The following is an 18,406-nucleotide window of genomic DNA, read 5'->3' on the forward strand; positions in this document are numbered from 1 at the left end:
TGTAGTGTGAGGGGTGCAGTACTATATGTGCAGTGTAGTGTGAGGGGTGCAGTACTATATGTGCAGTGTAGTGTGAGGGGTGCAGTACTATATGTGCAGTGTAGTGTGGGGGGTGCAGTACTGTATGTGCAGTGCAGTGTAGTGTGAGGGGTGCAGTACTGTATGTGCAGTGTAGTGTGAGGGGTGCAGTACTGTATGTGCAGTGTAGTGTGAGGGGTGCAGTACTGTATGTGCAGTGTAGTGTGAGGGTTGCAGTACTATATGTGCAGTGTAGTGTAAGGGGTGCAGTACTGTATGTGCAGTGTAGTGTAAGGGATGCAATACTATATGTGCAGTGTAGTGTGAGGGGTGCAGTACTATATGTGCAGTGTAGTGTGAGGGGTGCAGTACTATATGTGCAGTGTAGTGTGAGGGGTGCAGTACTATATGTGCAGTGTAGTGTGAGGGGTGCAGTACTATATGTGCAGTGTAGTATGAGGGGTGCAGTACTGTATGTGCAGTGTAGTGTGAGGGGTGCAGTACTGTATGTGCAGTGTAGTGTGAGGGGTGCAGTACTGTATGTGCAGTGTAGTGTGAGGGGTGCAGTACTGTATGTGCAGTGTAGTGTGAGGGGTGCAGTACTATATGTGCAGTGTAGTGTGAGGGGTGCAGTACTATATGTGCAGTGTAGTGTGAGGGGTGCAGTACTATATGTGCAGTGTAGTGTGAGGGGTGCAGTACTATATGTGCAGTGTAGTGTGAGGGGTGCAGTACTGTATGTACAGTGTGGAGTACAGAGGTGCAGTAGGATGTATGTGTGTGTGTGTGTGTGTGTGTGTGTGTGTCAGTGCACATATCACAGTTGTGTACAGTTGAGTGCACTGTTTAGTGTGGAAGGAAACAGTATAGTGTATATGGGCACAGTCTTGTGTGGTGGCACACTATAGTGTGAATAGGCACAATGCTGTGTGTACCGATGCAGTGATGTGTATATGGGCGCAGTGAATAGGCAGACTTGTGTGGGCACAATATAGTGTGAATGGGCACAGTGTTGTCTGTATGGGCACAGTATAGTGTGAATCAGCGCTGCGTTCTCTGAATGGGCAAAGTTTGGTGTGAATGGGTGCAGATTAATGTGAATGGGCATAGTATTGTCTGTATGGACACAGTATAGTATGAATGGGCACCGTAATGTCTCAATGGGCAAAGTTTGGTGTGAATGGGAGCAGACTAATGCGTATACAGTCTTGTATACATGGGCACAATCTTGTATATATGAGCACACTCTTGTATATATGGGCACAGTCTTGTATATATGGGCACAGTCTTGTATATATGAGCACACTCTTGTATATATGGGCACAGTCTTGTGTGTATGGGCACAGTCTTGTGTGTATTGTGTGTATGGGCACAGTCTTGTATACATGGGCACAGTCTTGTATACATGGGCACAGTCTTGTATACATGGGCACAGTCGTGTGTATGGGCACAGTCTTGTATATAAGGGCACAGTCTTGTGTGTATGGGCACAGTCTTGTATATAAGGGCACAGTCTTGTGTGTATGGGCACAGTCTTGTATATATGGGCACAGTCTTGTATATATGGGCACAGCCTTGTATATATGGGCACAGTCTTGTATATATGGGTACTGCCTTGAATATATGGGTACAGTCTTGAATATATGGGTACAGTCTTGAATATATGGGCACAGTCTTGACTATATGGGCACAGCCTTGTATATATGAGCACAGTCTTGTGTGTATTGTGTGTATGGGCACAGCCTTGTATATATGAGCACAGTCTTGTGTGTATTGTGTGTATGGGCACAGTCTTGTATATAAGGGCACAGTCTTGTATATATGGGCACAGTCTTGTATATATGGGCACAGTCTTGTATATAAGGGCACAGTCTTGTATATATGGGCACAGTCTTGTATATATGGGCACAGTCTTGTATATAAGGGCACAGTCTTGTATATATGGGCACAGTCTTTTATATATGGGCACAGCCTTGTATATATGGGCACAGTCTTGTATATATGGGCACCGTCTTGTATATATGGGCACAGCCTTGTATATATGGGCACAGCCTTGTATATATGGGCACGGTCTTGTATATATGGGCACAGTCTTGTATATAAGGGCACAGTCTTGTATATATGGGCACAGCCTTGTATATATGGGCACCGTCTTGTATATAAGGGCACAGTCTTGTATATAAGGGCACAGTCTTGTATATATGGGCTGGGCACAGCCTTGTATATAAGGGCACAGTCTTGTATATAAGGGCACAGTCTTGTATATATGGGCACAGTCTTGTATATAAGGGCACAGTCTTGTATATATGGGCACAGCCTTGTATATAAGGGCACAGTCTTGTATATAAGGGCACAGTCTTGTATATATGGGCACCGTCTTGTATATAAGGGCACAGTCTTGTATCTATGGGCAGAGTCTTGTATATAAAGGCACAGTCTTGTATATAAGGGCACAGTCTTGTATATATGGGCACAGTCTTGTATATATGGGCACGGTCTTGTATATATGAGCACAGTCTTGTATATATGGGCACCGTCCTGTATATAAGGGCACAGTCTTGTATATAAGGGCACAGTCTTGTATATATGGGCTGGGCACAGCCTTGTATATAAGGGCACAGTCTTGTATATAAGGGCACAGTCTTGTATATATGGGCACAGTCTTGTATATAAGGGCACAGTCTTGTATATATGGGCACAGCCTTGTATATAAGGGCACAGTCTTGTATATAAGGGCACAGTCTTGTATATAAGGGCACAGTCTTGTATATAAGGGCACAGTCTTGTATATATGGGCACGGTCTTGTATATATGGGCACCGTCTTGTATATATGGGCACCGTCTTGTATATATGGGCACAGTCTTGTATATAAGGGCACAGTCTTGTGTATAAGGGCACCGTCTTGTATATATGGGCACAGTCTTGTATATAAGGGCACAGTCTTGTATATATGGGCACAGTCTTGCATGTACAGGCACTGTGATGTATGAATACAATACATAACATTATGAATGGGGCACTACACAGCTTTGCCCATTTGCATTTAGCGCCATCTAACAACAACCACCTTCCTAGTGCAGTCACCGTACATCATCACCCATCCACAACAACAGGTTAGTGCCGGGCAGCGTGGTGTCCATGTCATTATCAGCCCATACCCATGAGGTGCCCGCTCTAGCTGGCAGGTTCTGTATAACCACAGATGCTCATATATCAGTAGAGCTATGGCTGTACCGGTGGCACCAGATGTTCCCACCTGTAAACAGGTGACCCATCAGCCGGGTGAGTGATGCCCAGTACCCCCCAGCAACGAGCTGAATCAATAATGAAGGGTACTGACATGGCATTGTGCATATTCTTTATACCCGACACTGTATGGCGTGCCCACACTCCACTGTCACCTTGGATACACATAACGGGGAAACCAGTGCCAACAATCTGTTGATTTACTGAACACACATTGCATGAGCTACCCTGTGCCCACACCCAGGCGTATCTGCTGAGACCCCGGGGGTCATCCTCCTCACACCGTGCCCCCCGGCGCTGACCGCCTGTCCCTATTGTCTGCTGCAGGAGCACCACATGCGGTGCCCACACTCTGCTGGCATTGTAACAAGAGCTCAGGTCAGAGCCAATGCCCCCACACTATTGGCATCATAACAAGAGCCCCAGAATGCCCAGATGAGCCGGCTGCCCCCATGCCAGCCCCCCGGGTCATGCCCATGCAATCCGTCTGTTTTTTATTGTCTGCATTGAGTCAAGGGCAGAGCAGATCCAATGATAAGGGGAAGACAGGGGGTGACCCAGCACGATGCCCATCCCCCAGGTGTCCTCTGGGCAGATGCCAGTCTGCAGGGGAGCAAAGTTACATGCAGCACTTACCTGTGGCACAAAGCAGAGCCATGCAGCCCAGTATAGTGGCAGCAGCCATAGCCCAGTCCTGTGGCAGCTTCCATCCAGTGCCCAGTGCCCACAGCACCCCCGGTAGCGGCAGCGGCGGCACCTGGCACCGGCTCTCCTCTCCGCGGCTGTCTGCGGGGGCTCCCGTACAAGAATGAGGAGCGGAGCGGGAGATACCACTGCAACGGCGAGGAGGGGGGGACAGAGAGCGTGAGAGAATGAGAGCGACCCTGGTGCGCGGCGGGTGGCCGCCTCTCACCTCCCCGCCCCCCTCCCCGGCGCTGTGGTATGCTCCGGACACCCGGCCGCCTGGATAGCGGTGCCGGCTCCTGGCAGCAGTGCCCGGGCACCTGTGCGGCTCCCTGCCGGAAAGTGAGAGGCATTCCAGGCTGAGCCCCCCTCCCCGCAGTGTAACAGGCGGCATCAATCTCTATCTGCTCCCAGGGCCAGTCCCTCTGCTTGCTGTCAGTGAATGGGAAGAACTTTACTTATCTCTAACAGCTTCAAGGGGATATCCGGGATTACAATAAACATGGCTGCCTGACTCCAAAAAAAGAACTACCGCACCCAGCCTGAGGACAGGAGGGGCGCTGTATGTGGAAGCGATCATAGACCGCCTCTCATCAGTGTTAGTGCAGGTCCCATAGACTAGAATGGGGCAGGTCACCATGGTGGTTAGGAGCTGTCCAGTCTACACAATGCTGGAGGTCCTGACTGACACACTGTAACAAAGTCCCAGAGCAGGCAGTCCCTGATGGGGTTAGCTCCAGTTAGCCATTGTCCAGACTGAATACAATTGTAACAAACCCTCAGAGGTGAGGAGGCTTTTCAGCCCCATTCACTGACAGCAAGAGGGGGGGGAGGGGGCTTCTGGAATGGACCCCCCCCCCCTCCATTATACCCTTTTAAGAGATTCCATAAGGAGTGAGGAGCGAAACTGATGGAAAACATAGAGGAGGTGGTGGGAACCATTACAGAAAATGGTCTGTCCAGCAACTCTGGTACTGGATCAGGCACTCTATCCGATACACTGGATCAGGCACTCTATCCGATACACTGGATCAGGCACTCTATCCGATACACTGGATCAGGCACTCTATCCGATACACTGGATCAGGCACTCTATCCGATACACTGGATCAGGCACTCTATCCGATACACTGGATCAGGCACTCTATCCGATACACTGGATCAGGCACTCTATCCGATACACTGGATCAGGCACTCTATCAGATATACACAAGTGAAAGAAAGATAATCAGCTCACCGATTGTTGGCACTCTTCAGTGCTCCGGATCCACACCTGGCTGGTGTGTGCCAATGTATACAAGGAAAACAATGATCCAGCACTTGCGAAGAACGTTGCCTTTATTTTTCATTGCAAATCAAGCATGTGATACACCATAGTGCAGGGACCCCACAGGATTCAGACGCGTTTCGAGCGCATGCGCACTCTTGTGTACAGTGAACAAGAGTGCGCATGCGCTCGAAACGCGTCTGAATTCTGTGGGGTCCCTGCACTATGGTGTATCACATGCTTGATTTGCAATGAAAAATAAAGGCAACGTTCTTCGCAAGTGCTGGATCATTGTTTTCCTTGTATACTCTATCAGATACACTGGATCAAGCACTTTATGGGATACACTGGATCAGGCACTCTATCCGATACACTGGATCAAGCACTTTATGGGATACACTGGATCAGGCACTCTATCCGATACACTGGATCAGGCACTCTAGCCGATACACTGGATCAGGCACTCTAGCCGATACACTGGATCAGGCACTCTGTCCGATACACTGGATCAGGCACTCTAACAGATACACTGGATCAGGCACTCTATCCGATACACTGGATCAGGCACTCTATCCGATACACTGGATCAGGCACTCTAACAGATACACTGGATCAGGCACTCTAACAGATACACTGGATCAGGCACTCTATCCGATACACTGGATCAGGCACTCTATCCGATACACTAGATCAAGCACTTTATGGGATACACTGGATCAGGCACTCTATCCAATACACTGGATCAGGCACTCTATCCGATACACTGGATCGAGCACTCTATCCGATACACTGGATCGAGCACTCTATCCGATACACTGGATCTGGCACTCTATCCGATACACTGGATCTGGCACTCTATCAGATACACTGGATCTGGCACTCTATCAGATACACTTGATCAGGCACTCTATCAGAAACACTGGATCAGACACTCTATTAGATACACTGGATCAGGCACTCTATCAGATACACTGGATCAGGCACTCTATCCAAAACACTGGATCAGGCACTCTATCCGATACACTGGATCAGGCACTTTATCCGATACACTGGATCGAGCACTCTATCTGATACACTGGATCAAGCACTTTATGGGATACACTGGATCAGGCACTCTATCCCATACACTGGATCAGGCACTCTATCTGATACACTGGATCAGGCACTCTATCCGATACACTGGATCAGACACTCTCGGATACACTAAGCTATAAATTATATCGTTATTAATCAGAATACTTTTAGCTGTAGAAACCCCATATATAACCCCATATATAACCCCGTATATAACCCCATATATAACTCCCATATATAACCCCATATATAACTCACATATATAACTCCATATATAACCCCAACCCCATATATAACCCCATAACTCCATATATAACCCCCATATATAACTCCCATATATATAACCCCATATATAACTCCATATATAACCCCATATATAACCCCCATATATAACCCCATATATAACTCCGTATATATAACCCCATATATAACTCCATATATAACCCCATATATAACCCCATATATAACTCCATATATAACCCCCATATATAACTCCCATATATATAACCCCATATATAACCCCATATATAACTCCATATATAACCCCCATATATAACCCCATATATAACTCCCATATATATAACCCCATATATAACCCCATATATAACTCCATATATAACCCCCATATATAACCCCATATATAACCCCATATATAACTCCATATATATAACCCCATATATAACTCCATATATAACCCCCATATATAACCCCATATATAACCCTATATATAACCCCCATATAAAACCCCATATATAACTCCATATATAACTCCATATATAACCCCCATATATAACCCCATATATAACCCCATATATAACTCCATATATAACCCCCATATATAACCCCATATATAACTCCATATATAACCCCATATATAACTCCATATATAACCGCATATATAACCCCATATATAACTCCCATATATAACTCCCATATATAACTCCATATATAACCCCAACCCCATATATAACCCCATATATAACTCCATATATAACCCCCATATATAACTCCCATATATATAACCCCGTATATAACTCCATATATAACCCCATATATAACTCCCATATATAACTCCCATATATAACTCCCATATATATAACCCCATATATAACCCCATATATAACTCCATATATAACCCCATATATAACCCCCATATATAACTCCCATATATATAACCCTATATATAACTCCATATATAACCCCCATATATAACCCCATATATAACTCCCATATATATAACCCCATATATAACCCCATATATAACTCCATATATATAACCCCATATATAACTCCATATATAACCCCCATATATAACCCTATATATAACCCCCATATAAAACCCCATATATAACTCCATATATAACTCCATATATAACCCCCATATATAACCCCATATATAACCCCATATATAACTCCATATATAACTCCATATATAACCCCCATATATAACCCCATATATAACCCCATATATAACCCCATATATAACTCCATTTATAACCCCATATATAACTCCATATATAACCGCATATATAACCCCATATATAACTCCCATATATAGTTCCCATATATAACTCCATATATAACCCCAACCCCATATATAACCCCATATATAACTCCATATATAACCCCCATATATAACTCCCATATATATAACCCCGTATATAACCCCATATATAACCCCATATATAACCCCATATATAACTCCCATATATAACTCCCAAATATAACTCCATATATAACCCCCATATATAACCCCATATATAACCCCATATATAACTCCCATATATAACTCCCATATATAACTCCATATATAGCCCCCATATATAACTCCCATATATAACTCCCATATATAACCCCATATATAACTCCCATATATAACTCCATATATAACCCCATATATAACCCCATATATAACTCCGTATATATAACCCCATATATAACTTCCATATATATAACCCCATATATAACCCCCATATATAACCCCATATATAACTCCATATATAACCCCCATATATAACTCCATATATAACCCCATATATAACTCCATATATAACTCCATATATAATTCCATATATAACCCCCATATATAACCCCATATATAACTCCGTATATATAACCCCCATATATAACTTCCATATATATAACCCCATATATAACCCCCATATATAACCCCATATATAACTCCATATATAACCCCCATATATAACTCCATATATAACCCCATATATAACTCCATATATAACTCCATATATAATTCCATATATAACCCCCATATATAACCCCATATATAACCCCATATATAACTCCATATATAACCCCATATATAACCCCATATATAACTCCCATATATAACCCCATATATAACTCCCATATATAACCCCATATATAACTCCCATATATAACTCCCATATATAACCCCATATATAACTCCCATATATAATCCCATATATAACTCCCATATATAACTCCATATATATAACCCCATATATAACTCCATATATAACTCCATATATAACCCTATATATAACCCCCATATATAACCCCATATATAACCCCATATATAACTCCATATATAACCCCATATATAACTTCATATATAACTCCATATATAACTCCATATATAACCCCCATATATAACCCCATATATAACCCCATATATAACTCCATATATAACCCACATATATAACCCCATATATAACTCCATATATAACCCCATATATAACTCCATATATAACCCTATATATAACCCCCATATATAACCCCATATATAACCCCATATATAACTCCATATATAACCCCCATATATAATCCCATATATAACCCCATATATAACTCCATATATAACCCCATATATAACCCCATATATAACTCCCATATATAACCCCATATATAACCCCATATATAACTCCCATATATAACCCCATATATAACCCCCATATATAACTCCCATATATAACTCCCATATATAACTCCCATATATAACCCCCATATATAACCCCATATATAACCCCATATATAACCCTATATATAACCCCCATATATAACCCCATATATAACCCCATATATAACTCCATATATAACCCCATATATAACTTCATATATAACTCCATATATAACTCCATATATAACCCCCATATATAACCCCATATATAACCCCATATATAACCCCATATATAACCCCATATATAACTCCATATATAACCCACATATATAACCCCATATATAACTCCATATATAACCCCATATATAACTTCATATATAACCCCATATATAACTCCATATATAACCCTATATATAACCCCCATATATAACCCCATATATAACCCCATATATAACTCCATATATAACCCCCATATATAACCCCATATATAACTTTTTATATAACTCCATATATAACTCCATATATAACCCCCATATATAACCCCATATATAACCCCATATATAACTCCATATATAACCCCCATATATAACCCCATATATAACTCCATATATAACCCCCATATATAACCCCATATATAACCCCAACCCCATATATAACCCCATATATAACTCCATATATAACCCCCATATATAACTTCCATATATATAACCCCATATATAACCCCCATATATAACTCCATATATATAACCCCATATATAACTCCATATATAACCCCCATATATAACTCCATATATAACCCTATATATAACCCCCATATATAACCCCATATATAACCCCATATATAACTCCATATATAACCCACATATATAACCCCATATATAACTCCATATATAACCCCATATATAACTTCATATATAACTCCATATATAACTCCATATATAACCCCCATATATAACCCCATATATAACCCCATATATAACTCCATATATAACTCCATATATAACCCCCATATATAACCCCATATATAACCCCATATATAACCCCATATATAACTCCATATATAACCCCATATATAACCCCATATATAACCCCATATATAACTCCATATATAACCCCCATATATAACCCCATATATAACTCCATATATAACTCCATATATAACCCCCATATATAACCCCATATATAACTCCATATATAACCCCATATATAACTCCATATATAACCCCATATATATATATATATATATATATAACTCCATATATAACCCCATATATAACTAGATATATAACCCCATATATAACCCCCATATAAAACCCCCATATATAACCCCGTACATGATTTTCTTCCCGTCTCTCTATAGTGTGGCCAGGTTGGGGGCACCCCCCCCCCCCCTTCCCCACTATTCCCCTAATCAGCGCGGAGCTGTTATCAGAGGAGGAGAGCAGCTTTGCTCTAATCAGGCGCCTCCTGTTCTTCCACCATCTCATTCTGCATTATTAATCAGATTTTATATAAGAATGAGAGGGAGATCCCTTATATAACATGGGGAGGGTCTCAGCCGTCTTCTGTTTCATTATACATCTCGCCAGATAAGGATGAGATGCAGTTAGGTGGTGGTATAATGCGCCATACGCTTCTTTCTAATATATCCCTGATGTAACAGACAGCACAGGGGTCTAACCGGCCCCCCATCTATACCCTTACTATAGGCACAGAGCTGACATAAAGGAAGAAAACCAGCTTTGTCATGATCACACTCTTCCAATTCTTTCACCATCTTCTCCCCCTGCCCCCCCCCCCAGCCAACCCCCCACAACCTCTTTTTTTTTTTTTTCCAAATCATCTGGTGCCAAAAAGTAACCAAGACTTTAAATTTACCTCTATTAAAAAAATCTCAAGTCTTCCAGCACTTGTCAGCTGCTGTTTGTCCTGCAGGAAGAGGTGTATTCTTTCCAATCTAGAGAGCAGGAGAGGTTTTCTATGGGGATTTGCTGCTGCTCTGGACAGTTCCTGACATGGACAGAGGTGGCAGCAGAGAGCACTGTGTCAGACTGGAAAGGATACACCCCTTCCTGCAGGACATACAGCAACTGATAAGTACTGGAAGAATGGATATAACTTTCTAACTTTTGATTTGTAAGACATTTTATGGGGGTGAACAACCCCTTTAATCAGATTTCTTATAAGAACACCTTTATGTTAAGATAAATATATACAGTGGAGCCTTGGATTACGAGTATAATTCCATCCGGGACCGTGCTTGTAATCTAAATCCACTCTACACCAAAGTAAATCATTTTCCCATAAGAAATCACTGATATGCGGACAATTGGTTTCACACACCAAAAATAATGATTTTTTTATTCTGAATAACATGTAAAACAGATAAAACAAACAATGAGGAACAGCAGAATCTGTGATATTATAAGTTACTGTACAGTATAGCAACCAGCATGTGATGTATAATGTATATAGTAACTGTATAACCCTGATAACACAGCAGCTGGATATGTGATATGTTACTGTACAGTATAGCAACCAGCATGTGATGTATAATGTATATAGTAACTGTATAACCCTGATAACACAGCAGCTGGATATGTGATATATACGTTACTGTACAGTATAGCAATCAGCATGTGGTATATGATGTATAGTAACTGTATAACCCTCATAACACAGCAGCTGGATATGTGATTTATAAGTTACTGTACAGTATAGCAATCAGCATGTGGTATATAATGTATAGTAACTGTATAACCCTGATAGCACAGCAGCTGGATATGTGATATATAAGTTACTGTACAGTATAGCAATCAGCATGTGGTATATAATGTATAGTAACTGTATAACCCTGATAACACAGCAGCTGGATATGTGATATATAAGTTTACTGTACAGTATAGCAGCATGTGGAGTATAATGTATAGTAACTGTATAACCCTGATAACACAGCAGCTGGATATGTGATATATAAGTTACTGTACAGTATAGCAGCATGTGGTGTATAATGTATAGTAACTGTATAACCCTGATAACACAGCAGCTCGATGTGATATATAAGTTACTGTACAGTATAGCAGCATGTGGTGTATAATGTATAGTAACTGTATAACCCTGATAACACAGCAGCTGGATATGTGATATATAAGTTACTGTACAGTATAGCAACATGTGATGTATAATGTATAGTAACTGTATAACCCTGATAACACAGCAGCTGGATATGTGATATATAAGTTACTGTACAGTATAGCAGCATGTGGTGTATAATGTATAGTAACTGTATAACCCTGATAACACAGCAGCTGGATATGTGATATATAAGTTACTGTACAGTATAGCAGCATGTGGTGTATAATGTATAGTAACTGTATAACCCTGATAACACAGCAGCTGGATATGTGATATATAAGTTACTGTACAGTATAGCAATCAGCATGTGGTATATAATGTATAGTAACTGTATAACCCTGATAACACAACAGCAGCTGGATATGTGATATATAAGTTACTGTACAGTATAGCAATCAGCATGTGGAGTATAATGTATAGTAACTGTATAACCCTGATAACACAGCAGCTGGATATGTGATATATAAGTTACTGTACAGTATAGCAGCATGTGGTGTATAATGTATAGTAACTGTATAACCCTGATAACACAGCAGCTGGATATGTGATATATAAGTTACTGTACAGTATAGCAATCAGCATGTGGAGTATAATGTATAGTAACTGTATAACCCTGATAACACAGCAGCTGGATATGTGATATATAAGTTACTGTACAGTATAGCAGCATGTGGTGTATAATGTATAGTAACTGTATAACCCTGACAACACAGCAGCAGCTTGTAGATACAGGATGGAGCTGCAGATCCCCATAATGCAGTAGCGTAGTACAACAGGCTAGAATAGAGAAGCAGGGCTGCTGTCAGAGGTCTGTGTGGTCACATGACAGCAATGGAGAAGGTGGTGTGTGTTCAGCATGGACCAATCAGGAAGTGAGAACCACAGAGCTGTGTAGGAGAACAGTAACAGAAACTTCTCTATACTTCAGTATAGAAGGAATGAGCAGGGCAGATGTGGGTACATAAATGTAGCGCTCTCTGTCCGGGGAGAGAGGGGTTAAAGCTATGGAGAGATTACCCCCCCACACACACACAGTCCTGTCCTCTGATGTAAGCCCCAGCCTGAAGTGGATCTGCTATGATGTGGAAGGTGAGGGAGACTTCCTGGGTCAGAGTACAGGGCTGTAGACCCCGCTATGCAGACCATACTCCTCCCCCACTACCCCTCCCACCCAGTACAGAGAGCTATTACACCAAAGCAATGCTCTTAGGGTATATTCACACGGACGGGCTCGCAGCGAGATTCTCGCTGCGAGCCCGGCAGGTCCTGGCAGTTCCCATACACTACATACTTGCTGCGGTCTAAACGACCGCAGCGAGTATGTAATTCTGCCGCCCTTAACCCCTTCTGCTCCCGGCTCCCCCGCTGTAAGCATACTTTACCTGTCCTTGCTGCACGGGTCCGGCGTCCTGCTCTCCCGTCTGGCCAATCATTGGCTGCGGCTGGGCAACACACTGATTGGCCGGGCGGGAGAGCAGGACGCCGGACCCGTGCAGCAAGGACAGGTAAAGTATGCTTACAGCGGGGGAGCCGGGCGGGAGCCGAAGGGGTTAAGGGCGGCAGAATTACATACTTGCTGCGGTCGTTTAGACCGCAGCAAGCATGTAGTGTGTGGGAACTGCCAGGACCTGCCGGGCTCGCAGCGAGAATCTCGCTGTGAGCCCGCCCGTGTGAATATAACCTTACACTGAGTCACAATTTAAAAAAAAACTGTGAGCCCTTCTTCCAAAACACTCTTAATCCAAGTTACTCTTAAACCAAGGTACCACGGTACATCTCGGGGGATCTTGTCTTCCCCCCCCCCCCTCTAGTTCAGTACATAACTTCAATGTATCTGTGGATAATGGATGAGATGGAGTTTATGTGGAGGTGTCCTCTGCCGGACGCATTAATATAAGAGTCCATTGATTTTCCCTGGTGATAATACAGACAGGTGGCTCCTATAATGTCCTGCAGGCCTGGAGCGTATAGATAAATTGTGATGAATGGGATTCTGCAGAGACTGATACAAGGTGGAAGCGTCTGGGAGACTCCTGCTTGCTGTCAGTGAATGAACACCTTCCATGAGAAAAATAAAACAATCCAATTACTTTCGGTAACAGGTGAATCCTGGATTACTGGTCGCAGAGGCCATAATCATTGGTAAGGATCGATAATCAGAATTGTGGGTATGCTACTATTCCAACCGGTTCACATCACAGGGTTTTGCTTGTATAAATGTAGGTATGGTGTTACACTTTACTGACACTAAATCACACTATAAATCACACCATAGTAAAAAACACACTATAGTATAAAGCACACCATAGTATAAAGCACAGCATAGTATAAAGCACACTATAGTATAAAGCACACCATAGTAAAAAGCACACTATAGTATAAAGCACACCATAGTATAAGTTACACTATAATATAAATCACACCATAGTATAAAGCACACCATAGTATAAGTTACACTATAATATAAAGCACACCATAGTATAAAGCACACTATAGTATAAGTCACACCATAGTATAAAGCACACCATAGTATAAGTTACACTATAATATAAATCACACCATAGTATAAAGCACACCATAGTATAAAGCACACCATAGTATAAAGCACACCATAGTATAAAGCACACCATAGTATAAAGCACACCATAGTATAAAGCACGCCATAGTATAAAGCACACCATAGTATAAAGCACAACATAGTATAAATCACACCATAGTATAAAGCACAATATAGTATAAGTCAAACTATAATATAAAGCACGCCATAGTATAAAGCACACTATAGTATAAAGCACACCATAGTATAAAGCACACTATAGTATAAGTTACACTATAATATAAAGCACACCATAGTATAAGTTACACTATAATATAAAGCACACCATAGTATAAATCACACCATAGTATAAAGCACACCATAGTATAAAGCACACCATAGTATAAAGCACACTATAGTATAAAGCACACCATAGTATAAAGCACACCATAGTATAAAGCACACCATAGTATAAAGCACACCATAGTATAAGTTACACTATAATATAAAGCACACCATAGTATAAAGCACACCATAGTATAAAGCACACCATAGTATAAAGCACACCATAGTATAAAGCACATCATAGTATAAGTTACACTATAATATAAAGCACACCATAGTATAAAGCACACTATAGTATAAAGCACACCATAGTATAAAGCACACCATAGTATAAAGCACACCATAGTATAAAGCACATCATAGTATAAGTTACACTATAATATAAAGCACACCATAGTATAAAGCACACCATAGTATAAAGCACACCATAGTATAAAGCACACCATAATATAAAGCACACTATAGTATAAAGCACACCATAGTATAAAGCACAATATAGTATAAGTTAAACTATAATATAAAGCACACTATAGTATAAAGCACACCATAGTATAAAGCACACCATAGTATAAGTTACACTATAGTATAAAGCACACTATAGTATAAAGCACACCATAGTATAAAGCACACCATAGTATAAGTTACACTATAGTATAAAGCACACCATAGTATAAGTTACACTATAGTATAAAGCACACTATAGTATAAAGCACACCATAGTATAAGTTAAACTATAATATAAAGCACACCATAGTATAAAGCACACTATAGTATAAAGCACACTATAGTATAAAGTACACCATAATATAAAGCACACTATAGTATAAAGCACACCATAGTATAAAGCACACATAGTATAAAGCACACCATAGTATAAAGCACGCCATAGTATAAAGCACACATAGTATAAAGCACACCATAGTATAAAGCACACCATAGTATAAAGCACACCATAGTATAAAGCACGCCATAGTATAAAGCACACATAGTATAAAGCACACCATAGTATAAGTCACACCATAGTATAAGTCACACTAGCTGACCCAGCACAAAAGGGAAAAAATAGGGGGACAAACAGCCCTGACCATGGGCAAGCACATGGCTATTATTTGGCTGCAGTGGCCTCTAGTGGCAGCATGCTATAAATACAGGCAGAAAATGACCAGACACATATATATAGGTAATATATAAATGGCCCCACATACAATGTTACTTGGCTCTAGAATGACCATTGTATGATGAAACCATTGTATGTTGAGACCAAAACTATGAAAAACTGGTAATTGGTTCTGTAGCCCCTGAGATGTCACCCCAAAAAATGAGAAAAAATGAGGAAAACTAATATGGATAAAGCAAGTCCTTATTTACAACATTCAGAAAAAGCTACTGGATACTGTTAATTTCTTCCTATGTAGAGGACTGAAGCGTGTTCAGGGTCCTGTACAGGTCACACAGGGTCAACGAAAAATAAAATGAAGCCGCCCTCACCTGGTGCTTGAAGGAGCAACTCATCCTGGCACAGGTAGAGCAGCACAGGACATGCAGTATCACACTATACTGTAGAGAGGAGATACTAGACACACTGCAGTACAGGACATGTAGTATCACACTATACTGTAGAGAGGAGATACTAGACACACACACAGCAGTACAGGATATGTAGTATCATACTATACTGTAGAGAGGAGATACTAGACACACAGCAGTACAGGACATGTAGTATCACACTATACTGTAGGGAGGAGATACTAGACACACACAGCAGTACAGAACATGTAGTATCACACTATACTGTAGAGAGGAGATACTAGACACACAGCAGTACAGAACATGTAGTATCACACTATACTGTAGAGAGGAGATACTAGACCCACAGCAGTACAGGACATGTAGTATCACAATATACTGTAGAGAGGAGATACCAGACACACACAGCAGTACAGGACATGTAGTATCACACTATACTGTAGAGAGGAGATACTAGACACACACCGCAGTACAGGACATGTAGTATCACAGTATACTGTACAGAGGAGATACTAGACACACACTGCAGTACAGGACATGTAGTATCACACTGTACTGTAGAGAGGAGATACTAGACACACACAGCAGTACAGGACATGTAGTATCACAGTATACTGTACAGAGGAGATACTAGACACACAGCAGTACAGGAAATGTAGTATCACACTATACTGTAGAGAGGAGATACTAGACACACACAGCAGTACAGGACATGTAGTATCACACTATACCAGTGCTTCTAAAACTTTTTCTACTGGAGCCTCACCCAACAGACCAAGGCAATGCCTGGGCCTCACCAGACTGACCAAGTGGGTGTCGGGGCCTCACTAACTGTGGTGAAAGTCCATTTAAAAGCTGATGATAATGCTAGGGCTACCGTTCACCTGTCTACCAAGCTCTATATAGTAATAAAGCAAGTACAAAATAAATTAATAATGTTGCTAAAATGGAGATTTTTGTTAACAGCAAAAGGACTGTACAGATTATACTTACTACTCTGAAAACTGGCTCCACAGCTGGGCCTCACCAACAACTAGGGGGCGCCTCACAGTTTGAGAAGCACTGCACTATACTGTAGAGAGGAGATACCAGACACACACACAGCAGTACAGGACATGTAGTATCACACTATACTGTAGAGAGGAGATACTAGACACACACAGCAGTACAGGACATGTAGTATCACAGTATACTGTAGAGAGGAGATACTAGACACACAGCAGTACAGGACATGTAGTATCACACTATTCTGTAGAGAGGAGATACCAGACACACACACAGCAGAACAGGACATGTAGTATCACACTATACTGTAAATAGGAGATACTAGACACACACTGCAGTACAGGACATGTAGTATCACACTATACTGTAGAGAATAGATACCAGACACACACAGCAGCACAGGACATGTAGTATCACATTATACTGTAGAGAGGAGATACTAGACCCACAGCAGCACAGGACATGCAGTATCACACTATACTGTAGAGAGGAGATACTAGACCCACAGCAGTACAGGACATGTAGTATCACAATATACTGTAGAGAATAGATACCAGACACACACAGCAGCACAGGACATGTAGTATCACATTATACTGTAGAGAGGAGATACTAGACCCACAGCAGCACAGGACATGCAGTATCACACTATACTGTAGAGAGGAGATACAAGACACAGCAGTACAG

At 41.2% G+C, this 18,406-nt stretch overlaps 1 protein-coding gene across 7 annotated transcripts in view; it reads right to left on the bottom strand.

Annotated features, from left to right (window-relative positions):
- ILDR2 (immunoglobulin like domain containing receptor 2) overlaps positions 1-18,406 on the bottom strand; it is a 275,290-nt gene that overhangs the window by 166,933 nt on the left and 89,951 nt on the right. For 4 of the 7 annotated variants that reach the window (XM_069945913.1, XM_069945912.1, XM_069945915.1 and 1 more), the window contains exon 1: positions 3,902-4,085. The exons of 2 other annotated variants lie outside the window; for them this stretch is intronic. In XM_069945913.1, the coding sequence (XP_069802014.1) occupies positions 3,902-3,950 (49 nt within the window). In that variant the 5' untranslated portion in view covers positions 3,951-4,085. Of the gene's footprint in view, positions 1-3,901; positions 4,086-18,406 lie in introns of those variants that run through there. One more of the 7 variants, XM_069945919.1, reaches the window with a different exon arrangement.

This window comes from Dendropsophus ebraccatus, chromosome 11 (assembly GCF_027789765.1).
Source record: "Dendropsophus ebraccatus isolate aDenEbr1 chromosome 11, aDenEbr1.pat, whole genome shotgun sequence".
In the NCBI taxonomy this organism is placed as follows: Eukaryota; Metazoa; Chordata; class Amphibia; order Anura; family Hylidae; genus Dendropsophus; species Dendropsophus ebraccatus.